Below are 23,234 nucleotides of genomic sequence, written 5' to 3'. Positions count from 1 at the left end.
ATCACCAGGTGTTGGAAATCTTGGGAGTCATCTTTAGAATTCTGCCTTTCGGAGGTCAGGAAGCCATGCAAAGTTTTTTGCTTTATATTTCCTTCATCTCTCTCTCTCTCTTTTTTTTTTGGTCTAGTCTTAAATATTTTTATATATTTAAAATAAATATAAATTTTTATATATTTAAAATAAAATTTATTTTATTTAAATATAAACATAGCATACAGAAAAGTTCATATATCAAACTGAAGAAAAAGAGTAAAGTCAGCCTCCTAGAAGCCCCCCTCATGCCTATTTTATGGAAATAGTTATTAAAGCCGCAGGTAAAAGACGTATGGGGACAATTAGGGGAAATTACATATATTCTGCACACTGCGTGATACTAGTGATGATTGTTAATATTTTTTCATATTTATTTGGCTGCACCAGATCTTAGTTGTGGCAAATGATATCTTTAGTTGCGGCTCTTTAATTGCGACACATGGGATCTAGTTCCCTGACCAGGGATCAAGCCCAGGCTTCCTGCATTAGAAGTGCAGAGTCTTAGCCAATGAACCACCAGCCAGTCCCACAATTGTTAACCTTGTTGGTGTGATTATAGGGTTGGATCACCTAAGAAAATATCCTCAAGTAGTTGAGACTCCTAATGAAGTACCTGGGGATGAAATGGCATGAAGTGTTGGGCCTACTTGGAAATACTTCAGAACAGGAAAAACAGCCAAAGCAAATGGGTGAATATCTGTGATTGTCAGATCTAAGTGGCAAGTAAATCAGACTTCATCATGGTATCCTCTCTGCTCTCTTGTGAGCTTGGAAACTCTCATCATGAAATATTGAAATATTTAAAAAGAAGACAATAATCACCTTGTTATTAAGGTAGCTTTAAATTTTGCTTAATTTCCAAATACTGAGAGTATTTTAAAAACTAAAAGTCTCAAAAGGAGACACGTCAACATACTTTTAGTGATTATATCTGGGAAAGGCAGACAACCAATTTCCTGAATTCAAACACTATTGTTAAGTTTCTACTGTTCTGAATCTTTCTATAAGTGGAAGCATATATTATTCATTCTGTGTCTGACTTGCTTTGCTCATTTGTAAGATTCAGCCATGTTGAAAGCAGAGCATGAGTTTTCTCATTTTTATTGTTGTATGGTATTCTATTTTTCAAATATAACACAATTTATCCATTATACTGTTGATGGGCATATGGGTTGTTTTTAGTTTGGGGCTGTTACAAATAAAATAATACTATTTTATTTTACTTGGCATTTCTGTTGAATATAAATCTAGGAGTGAAACTTCTGAGCTATAGGTTATGCATACTTTCAACTACAGTAGAAATTGTTAACCAGTTTTTCAAAGTGGTCATGCTAACTTGAAATCCAATCATCAGTATATAAAAATTTTATTTACTTTACATCCTTCCCAACACTTGATTGGGAAGATCTCCTGGAGAAGGAAATGGCAACCCACTCCAGTACTCTTACCTGGAAAATCCCGACAGAGGAGCCTGGTAGGCTACAGTCTGCTGTTGCTACTGCTAAGTCACTTCAGTCATGTCCGACTCTGTGTGACCCCATAGACAGCAGCCCACCAGGCTCCCCCGTCCCTGGGATTCTCCAGGCAAGAACACTGGAGTGGGTTGCCATTGCCTTCTCCAGTGCATGAAAGTGAAAAGTGAAAGTGAAGTCACTCAGTCGTTTCTGACTCTTCGCGACCCCATGGACTGCAGCCCACCAGGCTCCTCTGTCCATGGGATTTTCCAGGCAAGAGTACTGGAGCAGGGTGCCATCATCTTCTCCAGATACAGTCTACTGGGTCGCAAAGAGCAGGACATGACTGAGCGACTTCGCTTTCTTGCTTTCAACGCTTGATACAGTTTTTTTAACTTAGCCATTCAGGCGGATTTGTAATGGCTTCTCATTTGGTTTTAATTTGTATTTCCCTGGAGACTTTAAGGTTGAACATGCTTTCATGTATTTATTTGATACACATTTCTGGTCAAGTGGCTGTTCAAGTCTCTGGCCTATTTCTCTACCAGGTCAGGTATGATTTTCTTGTTGAAATAAGTTATATAACAGTAACATATATTAATAATATATATAATATGTATATACAATTTGTTGGACATAATATACTATACATTTCTTTTCTCAGTTGGTGGCATACTTTTCAGGCTCTTAATTTAGTATAGGCAAACTCATCAATCTTTTCTTTTAGCATTAGTACTTTTTGTGTCCTATTTAGAAAATCTTTGCACAGAGAAAACCACTGAATCTATTCCTTTGAATATGACTCTCAGTGACCTCAGAGGATCAGTTCCTGGAAAGTGATGAGGGAAGAGACCAGGCTGCAAAAGGTTAGTACAGAACTCAACTGAAAAAATTTTAAAAACTGGTTATAGATGATTTGGATTTTTTTCTCTCTTTTTATATTGTTATTTTATATCAATTTTTTTGGTCTGTGGTGTTAAGCAAAAAGACAAGGCGTTCCTGGTGTCTGCCTTGTGTTTCTCCCCAGAGCACTCAGGAAGAGTTTACTTCAGTGGACTTTCTCCCACTGAAAATGTTTGTTTATTTGAATCTAGTTTTTTTTTTAATTAGAGTATAATTGCTTTACAATGTTGTATCAGTTTCTGCTGTACAACAATGTGAATCAGCTGTAAGTATACATATATCCCGTCCCTCTTGAACCTCCCTAAACCTAATTTTGAAATAATACCATTCTTACCATATGACCCAGATCTGTAACGTGGTCCGTAAATATTTAGCATCCAATAAGTCTGCAAATCTTCCTCTCTTTTCCTGGGATAGTGAAAGGGGGAGACAGGACAGATTAAGTGGGTTAAGAATGGGCCAAGTTGACTCTAATATTTTAGATCAGAGAAAGCAAGAACAATGTGGGAATGTAGTACAGAAAGACAGCCATTCTGCTCCCTAAATACCCTTCACCCAAACCCATAAATATTGGCTTTAACACATTTGTCTCAATCAGTCTCTGCATACTTTTTATTATCGCTGGCAAGTACCAAGACCCACTGAATTTAAGATTCTAACCCTTTTACTCTTCTCCTTCTCACCAGTATTGGTAAGAGGTAGACTAGAATACAGAAAATAGGAGGATACAAAAACAAATATGAAACTGATCGAGATTCTTTTAACATTCAGATGAAAAAACCCTAATATTCAAAAAGTGTGAGACTCGTGTGAAAAACAAGTGGCCTAAATTTGGAAACAGGATACAGTGTCCAATTTCTTTGTGTGTCTTTAGTAAAAGTTCTTGTCCATAGCCAGTGCCTATTAAGTATGTTTGGATCAAAATAAGGCTGAGTTATACAGGATTAGGCAGTAATGGATTCTTATGTAGAGCTAGGAATATTTCAGGTGGAGGGTGTTCAGCTGAAAACCAACTACTCTTTTCTCACAGATCCACCTGGGATTACAGCATCCCACCCTTGGCCCCCTGACCAGGGAGACCAGATGTATGGTCTGGGAGTCCTGGATTTTGTTGTCACAGGAAGAGCTTCCAGAGAACTCAGAGGTCCTTTGCCTCCGTGACTTTCAGGCTCATCTCCTAGATTTCACTGGGGGTGGACTCGAGCAACTGACACTCCACTTTCATCTGCTTTATATTTCGGGACTCTGGTCACTCATCTTTGGAAAACCTCTGATCCAGCCCTATCCTCATGTTTTCCAACACAGAATATATGGCCCAGAAAGGGTAAGTGACTTGCCTAAGATCACATAGCTGTTTGAAGACAGAGCCCGTCTGGGTCTTTCCCACCTGTGTCTCTGCCATGGCCCCTGGGTTTAGACACAACTATGGTCCCCTCACCTCCCCAAGTGTCACTGGAGATTCAGAAAGCCAAGTTATATATAAACATAAATTTTATCCTAATAAGTCATTTGGTTCTGAACCTTTGGCTATACAACCCAAATGGGTGGACTTATTCAGCTTCTTCATGGAATGGTCCCTCCTCAGACAGCCCCCAAAGCATCTAGGGAGTGAAACTGCAGAGGCTCCACCACCCACAGCATCTTGCCCAGGCTCCTCCACACAGCATCCTAATAACCACCTATGTGACCGAATTCACTGCTCATCTCTACCTTTGGTCTCAGCTCACACCATTCCTCCTGCCTGGCCTTTTTCCTCCCCAAGGCTGCCTCTCCTCTCAGTGTGCAATGTCTGCCCCACTTCTGCCTGCAGGTGGCTCTGCCAACCTGGCTCATAGTCACCTCTCTGCTATGATCCTCTACACCCTGCTGCCCGGGCCACTCGCCTGGTTCTAGGCATCTGGGTTCTGTTATGTTATTGATACTTTCCTATGTAAGTCTCACCTCTCTAACCAGATTTAGGAGACTTGAAGGCAGGGTCCCTTGCTTACAGCTCTGTATTCACAAGGCCTTGCTCAATAGACCACCGTGGAGAAGAACAAGATCATTTAATGGGCATGAGGCATGGAGGCAGCAAGCTGAAGTCAAGAGAAATGAATGGGGAAAAAGAAGGAAGGGGGAGAAAAGAGAAGGATGTAAGAGGAAGGAGGGTAGGGGGCGGTTGTAGAGATGACTGAGAATGGAGATGGGGTCTTTAAAGAGTTAAACGAGCTAAAATGAGGTCATTAGGGTGGATGGTAATCCAATATGACCGATGTCCTTACAAATGAGGTCAGAATGCACACACAGGGAAGATGCCATGAAGATACAGGGAGAAGATGGACATTAAAACGCCAGGGAAAGGAGCCTCAGAAGAAACCAGCTCTGCAACACCTTGACATTGGACATCTAGCCTCCAGAATTATGAGAAAATATTTGTTGTTTAAGACACCCAGTCTATGCTATTTTATTATGGCAGCCCAAGTGAATTAATACCCAGTGGGATAGGAGATGGAGGAGGAGGGGTGGGAGAGGGAGGAGGGAAAAAGGAAAGAGGAAAGAAGTGGACCTCAGTGCTCCTCAGTCCTGGAACAACTACTGGGTTAAAAAATAATAATAATAATACACATCAGAGACTTCCCTGATGGTCCAGTGATTAAGACTTCACCTTTCAATGCAGAAGGTGCAGGTTTGATCTCTGGTCGGGGAGCTAAGATCCCACATGGCCTCATGGCCAAAAAAAAACAAAACACAAAACAAAAGCAATACTGTAACACATTCAATAAAGACTTAAAAAAAAAATGGTCCACATCAAAAAACTCTACAATCAGACCCTCATGATCATTCAGCTGTCCATGGTTTTGTCTCTAAATTTTTTTCTCTCTGAACCCAATTTCACTTTTTATGCTGTTGGCAATCAAAATTTCACAGCCAGTTAGAGATTATGTGCCAATTTCTACAAAGCATAATAGCTTCTTTCATTTAATCCTTGTTGCCTAGCAACTAGTCTTCCCACCATGCTTTGCATGATAAGATGTAATTGTCAGTATCTTGGTAGAAAGGTAGGAGAGAGCTGATACTGCCTAATAGTAGGGGCCTGACCTGTGAACCACGAATTTTTATTTCCAAAATCCGGAAAATAAATTAAAATAACAGAAGCATCCTTAATTCTTTGGAAGAAAGTTCAAGATTCCTGTTTCACAAGCGGGAATAATTAGGGGAAACACTCCGCAAAGCAAAGTGAGAACACCTTACCAAATGAAAACTGAATGTGAGGAAGTTTGGGGCATTTAATTCTAATTTTTGCATTATTATCAAGCACATTCTATCTCATAACACATCCAGCGCCAGGTCAGGTGGCAGTGAGATTACAATGCTTTTGTCATCAGTGGAAAGTCAGGAACACCTAGAAAAGCCCACCTCTGACTTGTGTGCTGGACACAGAAGACCTGTACCCTTGACATCACCTTTCTGTCGTGGTCATACAATGCCTGAGGGAGTAAGATGTGGGGAGGTGAGTGGGGAGAGCTGTTGCTGCCCTGGACCCATGTGAGGCATGGGGGAAGAGCTGGGTCATGATCAGGCTCTGCCATAGATTGGTGCAGCCACTGTGGAAAGTGGTATGGACAGTCCTCAGAAGATTAAAAACAGAACTGCCGTATGATCCAGCAACCCCACCTCTGGGTATATATCCAAAGGAAATGAATATGGGGTCTTAAAGAGATTTTCACTCCCACTTCACTTTAAAGTTCTTCTAAAAAAAAAAAATCATTTAATTTTGGTTGGTTCACTTGGTTCATTTCCAAGGCAAACCATTCAACATCACAGTAGTCCAAGTCTATACCCCAACCACTAATGCAGAAGAAGCCAAAGTTGAACAGTTCTATGAAGACCTACAAGACCTTCCAGAACTAACACCAAAAAACAAATTAACAGCATAGGGGATTGGAATGCAAAAGTAGAAAGTCAAGAGATACCTGGAGTAACACGCAAGTTTGGCCTTGGTGTATAAAACGAAGCAAGGCAAAGGCTAACAGAGTTTTGTCAAGAAAACACACATCACAGCAAACACCCTTTTCCAACAACACAAGGGACGACTATACACATGGACACTGTCATATAGCCAATACTGAAATCAGATTGATGATATTCTTTGCAGCTGAAGATGGAAAAGCTTTATACAGTCAGCAAAGACAAGACCAGGAGCTGACTGTGGCTCAGATCATGAACTGCTTATTGCAAAATTCAGGCTTAAATTAAAGAAAGTAGGGAAAACTGCTAGGCTTTTCAGATATGACCTAAAGCAAATCCTTTATGATTATACAGTGGAGGGGATGAATAGATTCAAAGGATTAGATATAGTAGACAGTGCCTGAAGAACTATGGATGGAGGTTTGTAACAATGTACAGAAGGCAGTGACCAAAACCATCCCCCAAAAAAAAGAAATGCAAGAAGGCAAAGTGGTTGTCTGAGGTGGCTTTACAAATAGCTGAGAAGACAGAAGTGAAATGCAAGGGAGAAAGGGAAAGATGCATCCAAATGAATGCAGAGTTCCAGAAAATAGCAAGGAGAGATAAGAAAGCCTTCTTCAACAAACAATGCAAAGAAATACAGGGAAACAACAGAATGGGAAAGACTAGACATCTCTTCAAGAAAATTGGAGGTATCAAGGGAGTATTTCATGCAAGGATGGGCATGATAAAGGACAGGAATGGTAAGAACCTAACAGAAGCAGAAGAGATTAAGAAAAGGTAGCAAGAATACAAAGAACTATACAAAAAAGATCTTAATGACTCAAATAACCACAATGATGTGGCCACTCACCTAGAATCAGACATCCTGGAGTGTGCAGCCAAGTGGGCCATAAGAAGTATCACTATGAACAAAGCTAGTGGGGGTGATGGAATACCAGCCGAGCTATTTAAAATCCTAAAAGATGATGCTGTGAAAGTGCTGCACTCAATATGTCAGCAAATTTGGAAAACTCAGCAGTAGCCACAGAACTGAAAAAGGTCAGTTCTCATTCCAATTCCAAAAACAGGCAATGCCAAAGAATGTTCAAACTACTGTATAGCTGTGATCATTTCACATGCTAGCAAGGTTATGTTCAGAATCCTTCAAGCTAGGCTTCAGCAGTATATGAACTGAGAAATTCCAGATGTACAAGCTGGGTTTAGAAAGGCAGAGTTCAAATTGCCAACATTTGTTGGATCATAGAGAAAGCAGGGAATTCCAGAAAAACATCTACTTCTCCTTCATTAAAGCAGACTACATTACTTACTAATTACTTACTACAGACTACATTACTGCATTACTAATTACAGCATACTTCATTGACTACATTAAAGCCTTTAAGTGTGTGGATCACAGAAAACTGTAGAAAATTCTTCAAAAGATGGGAATACCAGACCAGCTTACCTGTCTCCTGAGAAACCCGTGTATGAGTCAAGAAGCAACAGTTAAGAACCAGATATTGGAACAACTGACTGGTTCAGAATTGGGGAAGGAGTACATCGAGGCAGTACATTGTCACCCAACTTATTTAATTTATATACACAGAACATCACGTGAAATATTGAGCTGGTTAAATCACAAGCTGGAATCAAGACTGCCAGGAGATATATCAATAACCTCAGATATGCAGATGATACCACTCTAATGGAAGAAAGTGAAGAGGAACTAAAGACCCTCTTGATGAAGGTGAAAGAGGAAAGTGAAAAAGCTGACTTAAAACTCAATATTCAAAAAAATAAGATCATGGCGTCTGGTCCTATCACTTCACAGCAAACAAGAGGAAAAAGTGGAAGCAGTGACAGGTGTTATTTTCTTGGGCTCCCAAATCACTGCAGATGATGACTGCAGCCATGAAATTAAAAGACGCTTGCTCCTTGGAAGGAAAGCTATGACAAACCTACACAGTATATCAAAAAGCAGAGACATCACTTTGCCAGCAAAGGTCTGTACTGTCAAAGCTATGGTTTTCCACTAGTCAAGTATGGAAAAGAATTGGACCATAAAGAAGCCTGAATGCCAAATAATCGACGTTTTCAAAATGTGGTGCTAGAGAAGACTCTTGAGAGTCCCTTGGACTGCAAGATCAAATCAGTCAATTGTAAAGGTAATCAACCCTGTATATTCATTGGAAGGACTGATGCTGAAGCTCCGATACTTTAGCCACCTGATGTGAAGGGCCAACTCATTGGAAAAGACCCTGATGCTGGGAAAGATCGAAGGCAAAAGGAGAAGGGGGCTGCAGAGGATGAGATAGTTAGATAGCATCCCTGACTCAATGGACCTGAGTCTGAGCAAACTCCGGGAGACAGTGAAGGACAGGGGAGCCTGGTGTGCAGCAATCCATGGGGTCACAAAGAGTCGGACACAACCTAGTGACTGAACAAAACAGCAATGACAATGAAAACTAGGCCTGAGAAAATAGCTTGGAAAATTCTGAAAAAGAACTTTGATAACAAGCACATACTTTATAAGTATGAAACTTATTATAAAATACTATAGACCAACAACTAATGTTCTAGTATATAATAAATCCCATTTATATTTGAACAAACCTAATATTTAGAACATGCCGGCTAAGTTGCTTCAGTTGTGTCCAACTCTTTGTGACCCTATGGCCCATAGCCCACTAGGCTCTTCTCTTCTGGGATTCTCGAGGCAAGAATACTGGAGCAGGTTACCATTTCCTTCCTTCTCGAGGTGATCTTCCTGACCCAGGGATCAAACCCACATCTCTTGAATCTCCTGCATTGGCAGGTGGGTTCTTTACCACTAGCACCACATGGGAAGCTTGTTTAGAACATAATATTCAGCAATAAATATAAATACATAGGGGATGGATTATTCAATAAAAATACATCAGTGTTAGTTATTTGGATATGGCAAAGCTAGATCTGTTCCATGCTTCTTATATCCAATTAAACACACACAGATCCAGCATTTACATATTAAATAAGAAGCCAAATTAACCCAACACAAAGGGGAGGGAGACAAAAAAGGAACTGTAAAAATTGAGTTTGACAACAATAAAAAAGTAAAAAACATCGATAACTCTTGATAGATAATGACCCTAAAAATAGAATTTAAATGCCAAATTTTGCTTTGAAAAAATCATTTATGAGGTTTATACAGTTGATATCAGTAGGACAAGGCCAATACAAGGAAAATAAAATTATGAAACAATCTCTTGGCTATAAACAGTGTGGCGATAACATGTGACTAGCTCTGTAAGACAGGTACTGTTATTTCCATTTTGTTGATGAGGAAAGTGATGGCAGGCAGGCAGCCAGAACAGCCATCAATAAAAAGCCTACAAGTAATAAATGCCAGAAAGGATGTGGAGAAAAGAGAACCCTCTTACACTGTTGGTGGGAATGTAAATTGGTGTGGCCACTAAGGAAATTAGTATGGAAGTTCCTTAAAATACTTTAAAAATAGAATTGCCATATGATCCAGCAATCCCGTTCCTGGGCATATATCCAGACAAAATTATAAATCAAAAAGATACATGCACCCTAAAATCTATTGCAACACTATTTACAATTGCCAAGATATGGAAACAACCCAAATGTCCACTGATAGATGAATGGATAAAGAAGATGTGCTATAAATATGTGTGTACACACACACACATACACACACACAGTGGATTACTACTCAGCCATTAAAAATACTGACATAATGCCATTTGCAGCAGCACAGATGGACCTGGACATTATCATGCTAAGTGAAGTTAAGTCAGAGGCAAATATCGTATATCACTTACATGTGGAATCTAAATATGACCCAAATGAACTCATCTATGAAACAGAAACAGACAAATATAAAGAACAGCCTTGTGGTTGTTGAGGGGTGGCAGGGGGCAAGGAGGATTGGAAATCCAGGATTAGCAGATGTTGACTGCCTCATCTGTATAGCACATGGAGTTATATTCAATATCCTAGGATAAACCATAATGGAAAGGAATTATGAAATAATATATAACTGAGTCACTTTGCTGTACAGCAGAAATTAAACACAACATTGTAAATCAACTATACTTCAATAAGATTTGGACCAAAAAAAAAGTGATATTGCGTTACTTGGCTCTACCAGGCTCAAGGTAGAGCTGGATTTAGGCTCATTTTCCTCCATTCTTTTCCTAGTCCTGCCCCTGGAGGGCTCAGGTCCCCTTCCCTCTCACTTTCCACCACTAAGGGGGTTTCTGGTGACCCCTGGTTGGAGAAGGACTCACCAGGATGGGCTCCACCAGCTTCCCCTCCGGCATGACTGAGCGGTTCATCTTGGCGATGCGTTCCAGTGTAGCCAGGGCAGCCTGAGTGTTCCCGGTGGAGACATTGAACCGCGCAGATTCAGGAATAAACTGGGCATAGGTGACAAAGAACATCAGAGCTGCAACTGCTGTGGACCCCAGAGATACGACCATTGCAGTTCCATATGCTACACCATCCCAGTCTCCAGAGAAGGTAAGGACGTGGCAAGCTCTGCGGCAACAAGACAGCAGGCGCACTAGTGCAGTCCCGCTAGAACAAAAAGCTGCCGTCGCCTTATCATAGTCCCATCTAGGATGACAGTGGATCCATACTAAGCTTCACACCAGCTTGGCCCAACCAACTTAATACAATGAAATTCTTACAGCCGATCTGTAAAGAGCTGCCTTTCAGGGCTCTTTCTACTGCTTTACTTTTTACTGATTTTCTACTCTTTCTACTGCTCCATCACCTAGGCCCTCCCCAGGAACCCCAGAACTCTCCACAGTGCAGGAACCACGAGTAGAGGAACCATCCCAATTGTAGAGGCCTTTGACCCACTGATAGTGGCATACTCTGAACACCACACTCAGAAAACAGCACAGCCTTCCACTGACATGAGGACCTTGAAAATCAACTTGAAGGGCCCCCTGCCCTTGGTGCCTCCCCCAATGAAGACCAGTGGGTTCTTCATCAGCAAACATCTCCCCCAGCAGTATCCTCTTCCCCATTCCCCGGCCAGAGTGCAGTTCAGGTCATCCTCATCACCCACCAGGATTAATCTGATTGTTTCAAACTGCTTTTCTGACCTTTTCCATCTTCCCTCCCACCAGCCTGCACATAACCAAGTACCTGTTCCCCAGCATGCAACCCCTTTCACACCACCAGGGCCCCTGGTCCTCCAGGCTCTTTGTAACCTGGACATAGGCCTGTCTTTCCAGCCAGCCTCCCCCAGCACCCCTCACTCTACAACTCACTGCCTGCCTGATCTCCCCCAAACATATCCTGCATTCACAGCTTCATGACTGGGCTTGTGCATTAAATCTGCCAAAACACCCTTTTCACGTAAACCGACAGAGACAGACACTTAAATAAAGGAGAAAGGTCCCAGGCATGAGAAAGATCTCTGCACGCCAAGAAGGCCACCGGGCCAACCAGAGGGAAGGTCAACAGGGAGCCCATGAGCTTCGTTACCTTGAAGGCCATGATGAGGATGATACCAGGGATGGAGGCAATGCGGATAAGCCAGCGCCACCCGATGGTGGGGACGACCACGGAGGCCAAGCCAATGATGAGCAGGGATCCAGCCAGCCAGAAAACCTGGGACAGAGAAGGAAGGTTAAAGCCCTCCTATTTTCCAATAGTCACATGTGGATGTGAGAATTGGACTGTAAAGAAACCTGAGCTCCAAAGAATAGATGCTTTTGAACTATGCTGTTGGAGAAGACTCTTGAGAGTGTCTTGGACAGCAAGGAGAGCCAACCAGTCCATCCTAAAGGAAATCAGTCCTGAATATTCATTGGAAGGACTGATGCTGAAGCAGAAACTCCAATACTTCAGCCACTTGATGCGAAGAACTGATGCATTGGAAAAGACCCTGATGCTGGGAACGATTGAAGGCAGGAGGAGAAGGGAATGACAGAGGATGAGATGGTTGGATGGCATCACCAACTTGATGGACATGAGTTTGAGTAAGCTCAGGGAGTTGGTAATGGACAGGGAAGCCTGGTGTGCTGCAGTCCATGGAGTCGTAGAGTCAGACACAACTGAGCAACTGAACTGAACTGATTGAATGCACTCCATACACCCACTCCAGGAGCACCCTGACCTGCACTGTAAGAGGAGGAGATGGGACAGAGGCTTTGCTTGAGGAGCGGCACCACCTCCAGGACTGGATGAATTGGCGAAGTTATTCATTTCTCCACGACTCCATTTGCTTGTCTACAGGTAGGAGGCTCAGCAAGACAGGGAGACAGCAATGCCATCAAAGTTTAAAAACACCTCAGGCCCAAGACATAGACTTTCTTTTCTTGACTAAACAATATAGTCACTGGTTCGTAACTCAAGGTACAAAAGAGAGCACTGTGAATATATTCCTCTTTTCTCCCAGTTTCCTTCCATCCAGTTCCTCTTCTCGGAAGAAACCAGTATCACCAGTTTCTTCCATCCTTCCAAAGCTGTTCTCAGCTCAGTTCAGTCACTCAGTCGTGTCCGACTCTTTGCGACCCCATGAATTGCAGAATTGCAGGCCTCCCTGTCCATCACCAACTCCCAGAGTTCACCCAAACCCATGTCTATCGAGTCAGTGATGCCATCCAGCCATCTTATCCTCTGTCGTCCCCTTCTCCTCCTGCCCTCAATCCCTCCCAGCATCATGGTCTTTTCCAATGAGTCAACTCCGCATGAGGTGGCCAAAGTACTGGAGTTTCAGCTTCAGCATCAGTCCTTCCAATGAACACCCAGGGCTGATTTCCTTTAGAATGGACTGGTTGGATCTCCTTGCAGTCTAAGGGACTCTCAAGAGTCTTCTCCAACACCACAGTTCAAAAGCATCAATTCTTTGGCACTCAGATTTCTTCACAGTCCAACTCTCACATCCATACACGACCACTGGAAAAACCATAGCCTTGACTAGATGGACCTTTGTTGGCGAAGTAATGTCTCTGCTTTTTAATATGCTATCTAGATTGGTCATAACTTTCCTTCCAAAGAGTAAGAGTCTTTTCATTTCATGGCTGCAATCACCATCTGCAGTGATTTTGGAGCCCAAAAAAATAAATCTGCCACTGTTTCCACTGTTTCCCCATCTATTTCCCATGAAGTGATGGGACCAGATGCCATGATCTTAGTTTTCTGAATGTTGAACTTTAAACCAACATTTTCACTCTCCTCTTTAACTTTCAACAAGAGGCTCTTTAGTTCTTCTTCACTTTCTGCCATAAGGGTGGTGTCATCTGCATATCTGAGGTTATTGATATTTCTCCCAGCAATCTTGATTCCAGCTTGTGCTTCTTCCAGCCCAGCATTTCTCATGATGTACTCTGCATGTAAGTTAAATAAGCAGGGTGACAATATACAGCCTTGATGAACTCCTTTTCCTATTTGGAACAAATCTGTTGCTCCATGTCCAGTTCTAACTGCTGCTTCCTGACCTACATACAGATTTCTCAAGAGGCAGGTCAGGTGGTCTAGGATTCCCATCTCTTTCAGAATTTTCCACAGTTTATTGTGATCCACACAGTCAAAGGCTTTGACATAGTCAATAAAGCAGAAGTAGATGCTTTTCTGGAACTCTCTTGCTTCTTCCACGATTCAGCGGATGTTGGCAATTTCATCTCTGGTTCCTCTGCCTTTTCTAAAACCAGCATGAACATCTGAAAGTTTACGGTTCACATATTGCTGAAGCCTGGCTTGGAGAATTTTGAGCATTACTCTACTAGTGTGTGAGATGAGTGCAATTGTGCAGTAGTTTGAGCATTCTTTGGTGTTGCCTTTCTTTGGGATTGGAATGAAAACTGCCCTTTTCCAGTCCTGTGGCCATTGCTGAGTTTTCCAAATTTGCTGGCATATTGAGTGCAGCACTTTCACAGCATCATCCTTCAGGATTTGAAATAGCTTCACTGGAATTCCATCACCTCCACCAGCTTTGTTCGTAGTGATGTTTTCTAAGGCCCACTTGACCTTAGACCTATTCCAGGATGTCTGGCTCTAGATGAGTGATCACACCATCGTGATTATCTGGGTCATGAAGATCTTTTTTATACAGTTCTTCTGTGTATTCTTGCCACCTCTTCTTAATATCTTCTGCTTCTGTTAGGTCCATACCGTTTCTGTCCTTTATTGAGCCCATCTTTGTATGAAATGTTCCCTTGGTATCTCTAATTTTCTTGACGAGATCTCTAGTCTTTCCCATTCTGTTCTTTTCCTCTATTTCTTTTTCACTGATCCCTGACAATCCCTTTCTTATCTCTTCTTGCTATTCTTTGGAACTCTGCATTCAGATGCTTACATCTTTCCTTTTCTCCTTGGCTTTTCACTTCTCTTCTTTTCACAGCTATTCGTAAGGCCTCCTCAGAGAGCCATTTTGTTCTTTTGCATTTCAAGACCATGGGGATGGTCTTGATCCCTGTCTCCTGTACAATGTCAAGAACCTCTCCTGTTCTAAACATATACAAGCTAATGAGGATATGTTTTGTTCTTTGCTTAAAATGGTAACATAGCATAAATATTTCTCAATACTGCTTTCTGTCCTGAAAATTTTATCTTGAGATTATTTCATATCAACAAAGAGCATGGCAGCCACCCTCATGAGTTGGGAATTAAAACATGTCCGAGTGTTATTGTGAGCATTATTTTCCCAGTGGAAGATGAAGAATAGATGATAACTCCATTCCACCTCACAGAGATGGCGAGAAGATAATATTTTAAAAGACCTTTTGGGGGGCCACTTACAGGGTAACTATTTCATCACCAAGGGAGTCTATTTTTAAAACAGCAAGAATATTTCAGAAAGTGGTAAGAGCTATGAAAGAAAGAAGCAATGTGAGAATGACTTGTGTGATCAGGGATGATCTTTCTGAAGAGGCAATGTGCAAGAAGGCCAGTAAGAAGCCACTGTAGCAGACCGGGCAACAGTATATGTGGCACTGAAAAGGATTTTAGTGGTGAAATGATAAGAAAAAAATTTTATTTCCTGTTTGATGGATTTGGCACATATTTTGGAGGTAAAAGCAACAGGATTTGCTGTTAGACGCTGCACCAGGGCTTCTGTGGCGGCTCAGTAGTAAGAAGATGCTCTTCGTTGTAGATAAATATTTTGGGGGTGCGGTGGAAAGAAACATCAAAAAGTTTATTCAGTTTATCCCTTGTGATGTTATGGGAAACCCAAAAGAACTTTTTGGCCAACCCATTAGCCACCTGAAACCATTGGATTCATCAATTAGATGACCCCAAAAGACCTGGAATATAAAACCAGCAATGAGAAGATAAAACAATGTCATGACATGGGATCATGACAAAAGCAATGGAAGTAGATGGAAGAGAAAATGTTCACAGATGAGCCTGAACCAGATCATGTCTATTAAATAACATTCCGTGTAAAACCCAACCCCTAACTATTGAAAGTGTGGGCATTTATCTTGACAAAGATAAGCAGAAAGCTTGGAGGGATATAAAGAGTTAGCATTTGGTTGCCTACATTTTTTATTGTTGTTGTCTAATTGTAAATATTCTCCTACTGCTTTATTCATTGCCAAATATATTAATATATTTTTCGGTGGGAAGGGTCATCACCTTCCTGGGTCCTCTGAAAGTCAGGGCTTTAGGATAAAGATGACATCAAAGATGGTACAAGGGCACCTAGACTGATGGAGCTTCTGGATGCAAAACCTCTAGTGAGTGGCCAGCAGGGGTCTAAGGAGGGGTGGGAAACATCCTCATCTTCTCACCTGGGGAAGCGGCTCAGCTAGGAGGAGGAGATTACAAAACTGCTCACAGGCACAGGCCAGTTATGGACACTATTGTCCACAAGGGAGACTCTAGAAGGGGTGTTGAGAGTGTGACTCCACTAAGACTCAATGGGGAGAGAATGTTCATCCCAGATGCATTCGTGAGCGACTGTCATTCTAGTGAAACCAGCCAGTGGACTGTTTCCTGGGGAAGGGGTTACTGTGCTCTAAATGCTGCTGTGGATTAAGTCCTGGCTCAGAAAGCCTTGGAAATGACCTTTGTGGTCCAGCATTCCTAATGCTTCTTGGCTGGTACCAAGTTCCAGGAGTGTGCTGATCAAAGGACCATCAACCGACCAGGAGAAAAACTGGAATCTGAAGACTGGGTAGAATTTGGCTTCACTCACCTGAGACAAGGGGAGCATGTAGCCTCGATATTTTGTAGGCAAGAATTCAGTCTTTATGATTAGCCTAAACAGGAAGGGGGAAACACAATTATGCTTTTATAAAACCAAATAACTTTTCTTATGAAACAGTCATTGGAATTCCCTGGTGGTACAGTGGATAAGAATCCGCCTGCCAATGCAGGAGACACAGGTTCGATCCCTGGTCCAGGAAGATTCCACATGCTGCAGGGCAACTATGCCCACATGCCACAACTACTGTGTGCCTAGAGCCCATGCTCTGCAACTCAAGAAGTCACCACAGTGAGAAGCCCGAGCAATGCAACAAAGAGTGGTCCTTGCTTACAACTAGAGAAAGCCTACACAAAGCAATGAAGATGCAGCACAGCAAAAAATAAATAAATAAACATTTCTTTAACCAAAAAAAAAAAAAAAATCATAATTTTTATTGTTTCTTTGATAAAGAATTCAGAGAAAAAATTCATCACTGTAAAATGATAAGAAATACATATGTTGGTCTCTGTCCCTGAAAGATTTTTCAGTCATGTCCAACTCTTTGCAACTCCACAGACCATAGCCCACCAGGCTCCTCTGTCCATGGGATTCTCCAGGCAAGAATACTGGAGGGGGTTACCACTCCCTTCTCCAGGAGATCTTCCTGATCCAGGGATTGAACCTAGGCCTTCCAAGATGCAGGCAGGTTTTTTACCATCTGAGCTGCTAGGGAAGTCCTGGTGGCAGTTTAGTCACTAAGTTGTGTCCAACTCTTGCAACCCTATGAACTGTAGCCCACCAGGCTTCTCTGTCCATGGGATTCTCCAGGCAAGAATACTGGAATGGGTCCCCATTTCCTCCTCCAGGGGATCTTCTGGACTCAGCAATGGGACCCAGTCCTCCTGCAATGCAGGCAGATTCTTTAGCAACTGAGCTATAAGGGAAGCCCCCGGGAAGCCCTGGTTCCTGCTAATATTTGGTCTTTGGTGCCAGTCCCTGACACAGAGTTCCTGAAAACCTTGGGATTTCCTGGATGATAGGAGCATCATTTATTCTAAGGAGGTGATGCTTGATGCATCCTGGATGGTGGCTGGTCTTCAAACACTAAGGCATGATTAGAATCTTGGAACTTTCAGCCCTATCCCCCCTCCTCTGAAGAGAAGAGAGGGCCTGGAAAACTAATTAATAATCAATCATGCCTACATGAGGAAACCTCCATAAAAATCCCTAACAAACAGGGTCCAGAGAGCTTCCAGGTTGGTGAACACAGCTATGTCCTAGGAGCATTGTTCAGTTGCTAAGTTGTATTCAACTCTGTGACCCCACAAAATGTAGCATGCCAGACTCCCATTTCCTTCACTGTCTCATGGAATTTTCTCAGAATCATGTCCATTGATTTGATGATGCTATCTAACCATCACAAGAGAAGACTCTGCACATGGACATCACCATGTGGTCAACACCAAAATCAGATTGCTTATATTCTTTGCAGCCAAAGATGGAGAAGTTCTATACACAGTCAGCAAAAACAAGACCAGGAGCTGACTGTGGCTCAGGTCATGAACTCCTTATTGCCAAATTCATACTTAAATTGAAGAAAGTAGGAAAAACCACTAGACCATTCAGGTATGACCTAAATCAAATCCGTTATGATTACACAGTGGAAATAAGAAATAGATTTAAGGGACTAGGTAGATCTGATAGACAGAGTGCCTGATGAACTATGGATGGAAGTTTGTGACATTGTACAGGAGACAGGGATCAAGACTATTCCCAAGAAAAAGAAATGCAAAAGAGCAAAATGGCTGTCTGAGGAGGCCTTACAAACAGCTGTGAAAAGAAGAGAAGCAAAAAGCAAAGAAGAAAAGGAAAGATATATCCATGTGAATGCAGAGTTCCAAAGAACAGCAAGGAGAGATAAGAAAGCCTTCCTCGGCAATCAGTGCAAAGAAATAGAGGAAAACAATAGAATGGGAAGACTAGAGATTCCTTCAAGAAAATTAGAGATACCAAGGGGACATTTCATGCAAAGATGGGCTCAATAAAGGGCAGAAATGGTATTGACCTAACAGAAGCAGATGTTAAGAAGAGGTGGCAAGAATACACAGAAGAACTATATAAAAAAGATCTTCATGACCCAGATAATCATGATGGTATGATCACTCACTTAGAGCCAGACATCCTGGAATGTGAAGTCAAGTGGGCCTTAGGACATCAATATGAACAAAGCTAGTGGAGGTGATGGAATTTCAGTTGAGCTATTTAAAATCCTAAAAGATGATGCTGTGAAAGTGCTGCACTCAAATTTGGAAAACTCGGCAGTGGCCACAGGACTAGGAAAGGTCAGTTTTCATTCCAATCCCTAAGAAAGGAAATGCCAAAGAATGCTCTAACTACTGCACAAATGAACACATCTCACATGCCCGCAAAGTAATGCTCAAAATTCTCCAGGCCAGGCTTCAACAATACATGAGCCATGAACTTCCAGATGTTCAACCTGGATTTAGAAAAGGTAGAGGAACGAGAGATAAAATTGCCAACATCCACTGGATCATAGAAAAAGCAAGAGAGTTCCAGAAAAACATCTATTTCTGCTTTATTGACAATGCCAAAGCCTTAGACTGTGTGGATCACAATAAACTGTGGAAAATTCTGAAAGAAATGGGAATACCAGAAGATGGCAGAGGAATAGGGCAGTAAGACCACTTTCTCCCCTACAAATTCATCAAAAGAACATTTGAACGCTGAGAAAAATCCACAAAACAATTTCTGAATGCTGGCAGAGGACATCAGGCACCCAGAAAAGCAGCCCATTGTCTTCGAAAGGAGGTAGGAAAAAATACAAAAGATAAAAAGAGAGACAAAAGAGGTAGGGATGGAGCTCCGTCCCAGGAAAGGAGTCTAAAAATGAGAAGTTTCCAAACACAGGAAACACTCTCACTGCTGAGTCTGTGGCGAGCCTTGGAACTACAGAGGGCAACATAACCGGGAAGAAAAATAAATAAATAATTAAAACCCACAGATTACATGCCCAACGGTAACTCCCTCAGTGGAGAAGCAGCACAGATGCCCACATCTGCCACTAGCAAGCAGGGGCTGGGCAGGGAGGCATGGGCTGCATTGCTTAGAGTAAGGACTGGGCCTGAATACCCCAAGGGCAATCTGAGGGAACTAACTTGGGATAGCAAACCAGACTGTGGGATAGCTACCTCGCAAAAAGCCCTAACCTAAGATACCACCAGGCCTGCTCACGGAACAAAGGACTGAGCAGAGCTAGCCACCTGCAGACCGGCCCATCCCCTTCTGGTGACAGGCAGGCGAGGGCAGCCAGAGCCGGAAGGGGACAATCATGGCCCCAGAGAGGCATTATCTACCAAACTGCAAGCAGGCTTCATTGCTAACCAAGACTTCTTAGGATTCTGGACAGTCAACATCCACCAGAGAAGGTGCGCAGGTTGTACACCCAGAAAACCGAGCGACAGGGACGGGGGAGGCGATAAGTCACAGCAACCGCGCTCACCAAACACCTGGTCACCTGAGCTGCTCAGACCTGGGAAGGGCACAAAATGCAGGCCCAACCGAGTCTGCGCCTCTGAGGACTACCCAAGTGCCTGAACCTGGGCAGCTTAGACCTGGGAAGTGCATACAACCCAGGGCAGGCCTCGTACAGTTCCCAGCAGAGTAACCTAGAGCCTAAGTAGTGTAGACAGGGAAAGCACACACAGCCTGAGCAGGGGCAAAGCCAGTGAGGCCAAGACACTCCAAGCACACGCCAGTGTTATTTGTTTGCAGTGTCCCGCCCTCCCCACAGCACAACTGAACAAGTGAGCCTAAAAAGGTGTCCACCACCACCCCGTTGCATCAGGGCAGAAATTAGACACTGAAGAGACCAGCAAACAGAAGAAGCTAAAACAGAGGAGGTTTGGAACCCCCTTGAAAGTGACAGATGTAATAGATTAAAACCCTGTAGTTAGTACCAACTACATAAGAAGGGGCCTATAGATCTTGAGAAATATAAGCCGGATCAAGGAACTATCTGAAAATGAACTGACCCCACACTGCCCACAGCAATACCAGAGAAAGTCCTAGAGATATTTTTACTATTTATACTATCACTCTTTAATTTTTTATTTTTAAGTCCTCTATTACTACTTTAATTTTCATTTTTATAACCTACTGTTACTTTGCAAAAAAAAAAAAAAGAGACCCTAATTTTTAAAGCAAACTTCATATATATATATTTTATAATTTTTGTGACTTTTTTTAAATATTGAATTTTTGAAAATCTAACCTCTACTCTAGATTTTTAATCTTTTCTTTTTGGTATTTGTTATCAATTTTTGTACCTTTAAAAACCCAATCTTCAGTACCCATTTTTACTTGGGAGTGAGATTACTGGCTTGACTGCTCTCTCGCCCTCTGGATTCTCCTTTTTCTCCACCAGGTCGCCTCTATCTCCTCCCTCCCCCTTCTCTTCTCTACCCAACTCTGTGAATCTCTTTGTGTGTTCCAGACAGTGGAGAACACTTAGGGAACTGATTACTGGCCAGATCTGTCTCGCTCCTTTTGATTCCCCCCTTCTCCTCCTGGCCACCTCTGTCTCCTTCCTCCCTCTTTTCTTCACTGTATAACTCCATGAACATCTCTGAGCGGTCCAGACTGTGGAGGGCACATAAGGAAGTGATTACTGGCTAGCTATCTCTCTCCTCTTTTGATTCCACCTCATCTCATCCTGGCCACCTCTATCTCCTTCCTCCTTCTTCCTTCCTCCTTCTTCTCATCCCCATGTAACTCTGTGTCCCTCACTGTGGAGAAACTTTTCATTTTTAACCTAGATGTTTTATCAACAGTGCTGTATAGATGGAGAAGTCTTGAGGCTACTGTAAAAATAAGACTGAAAACCAGAAGCAAGAGGCTTAAGTCCAAATCCTGAGAACACTAGAGAACTCCTGACTCCAGGGAACATTAATCAACAGGAGCTCATCAAATGCCTCCATACCTACACTGAAACCAAGCACCACCCAAGTACCAACAAGTTCCAGAGCAAGACATACCATGCAAATTCTCCAGCAACACAGGAACATAGCCCTGAGCACCAATCTACAGGCTGCCCAAAGTCACTCCAAACCCATTGACATCTCATAACTCATTACTGGACACTTTATTGCACTCCAGAGAGAAGAAATCCAGCTCCACCCAGCAGAACATCGACACAAGCTTCCCTAAACAGGAAACCTTGACAAGCCACCCGTACAACCCCACCCACAGTGAGGAAACTCCACAATAAAGAGAACTCCACAAACTGCCAGACCACAGAAAGGCCACCCCAAACACAGCAATAAAGAAATAAACAAAATGAAGAGACACAGGAATACCCAGCAGGTAAAGGAACAGGATAAATGCACACCAAACCAAACCAAAGAGGAAGAGACAAGGAATCTACCTGATAAAGAATTTCGAATAATGATAGTGAGTTCAGTTCAGTTCAGTCGTTCAGTCATGTCCGACTCTTTGCGACCCCATGAATCGCAGCACGCCAGGCCTCCCTGTACATCACCAACTCCCAGAGTTCACTCAGACTCATGTCCATCGAGTCAGTGATGCCATCCAGCCATCTCATCCTCTGTCGTCCCCTTCTTCTCCTGCCCCCAATCCCTCCCAGCTCAAAGTCTTCCAATGAGTCAACTCTTCACATGAGGTGGCCAAAGTACTGGAGTTTCAGCTTTAGCATCATTCCTTCCAAAGAAATCCCAGGGCTGATCTCCTTCAGAACAGACTGGTTGGATCTCCTTGCAGTCCAAGGGACCCTCAAGAGTCTTCTCCAACACCACAGTTCAAAAGCATCAATGCTTCAGTGCTCAGCTTTCTTCACAGTCCAACTCTCACATCCATACATGACCACAGGAAAAACCATAGCCTTGACTAGACAGACCTTAGTCAGCAAAGTAATGTCTCTGCTTTTGAATATACCATCTAGGTTAGTCATAATTTTTCTTCCAAGGAGTAAGCATCTTTTAATTTCATGGCTGCAATCACCATCTGCAGTGATTTTGGAGCCCAGAAAAATAAATCTTCCACTGCTTCCCCATCTATTTCCCATGAAGTGATGGGGCCGGATGCCATGATCGTCATTTTCTGAATGTTGAGCTTTAAGCCAACTTTTTCACTCTCCTCTTTCACTTTCATCAAGAGGCTTTTTAGTTCCTCTTCACTCTCTGCCATAAGGGTAGTGTTATCTGCATATCTGAGGTTATTGATATTTCTCCCGGCAATCTTGATTCCAGCTTGTGCTTCTTCCAGTCCAGCGTTTCTCATGATGTACTCTTCATATAAGTTAAATAAGCAGGGTGACAATATACAGCCTTGACATACTTCTTTTCCTATTTGGAACCAGTCTGTTGTTCCATCTCCAGTTCTAACTGCTGCTTCCTGACCTGCATACAGATTTCTCAAGAGGCAGGTCAGGTGGTCTGGGATTCCCATCTCTTTCAGAATTTTCCACAGTTTATTGTGATCCACACAGTCAAAGGCTTTGGCATAGTCAATAAAGCAGAAATAGATGTTTTTCTGGAACTCTCTTGCTTTTTCCATGATCCAGCGGATGTTGGCAATTTCATCTCTGGTTTCTCTGCCTTTTCTAAAACCACCTTAAACATCAGGAAGTTCATGGTTCACGTATTGCTGAAGCCTGGCTTGGAGAATTTTGAGCATTACTTTACTAGCATGTAAGATGAGTGCAACTGTACGGTAGTTTGAGCATT

The 23,234-nt window shown here is 42.5% G+C and overlaps 1 protein-coding gene across 1 annotated transcript in view; it reads right to left on the bottom strand.

Annotated features, from left to right (window-relative positions):
• Positions 1–23,234, bottom strand: part of SVOPL (SVOP like) — a 93,335-nt gene that overhangs the window by 51,276 nt on the left and 18,825 nt on the right. Inside the window, exons 6-9 of the mRNA XM_018046888.1 lie at positions 16,483–16,546; positions 11,823–11,948; positions 10,613–10,741; positions 2,725–2,798 (exon numbers count right to left, since the gene is read on the bottom strand). Of these exons, the coding sequence (XP_017902377.1) occupies positions 2,725–2,798; positions 10,613–10,741; positions 11,823–11,948; positions 16,483–16,546 (393 nt within the window). The remainder of the gene's footprint in view (positions 1–2,724; positions 2,799–10,612; positions 10,742–11,822; positions 11,949–16,482; positions 16,547–23,234) is intronic.

This window comes from Capra hircus, chromosome 4, assembly GCF_001704415.2.
Source record: "Capra hircus breed San Clemente chromosome 4, ASM170441v1, whole genome shotgun sequence".
Classification (NCBI taxonomy): Eukaryota; Metazoa; Chordata; class Mammalia; order Artiodactyla; family Bovidae; genus Capra; species Capra hircus.
Note: the sequence above shows the minus strand (reverse complement) of the source record. Positions and strands in the feature narration are given on the sequence as shown.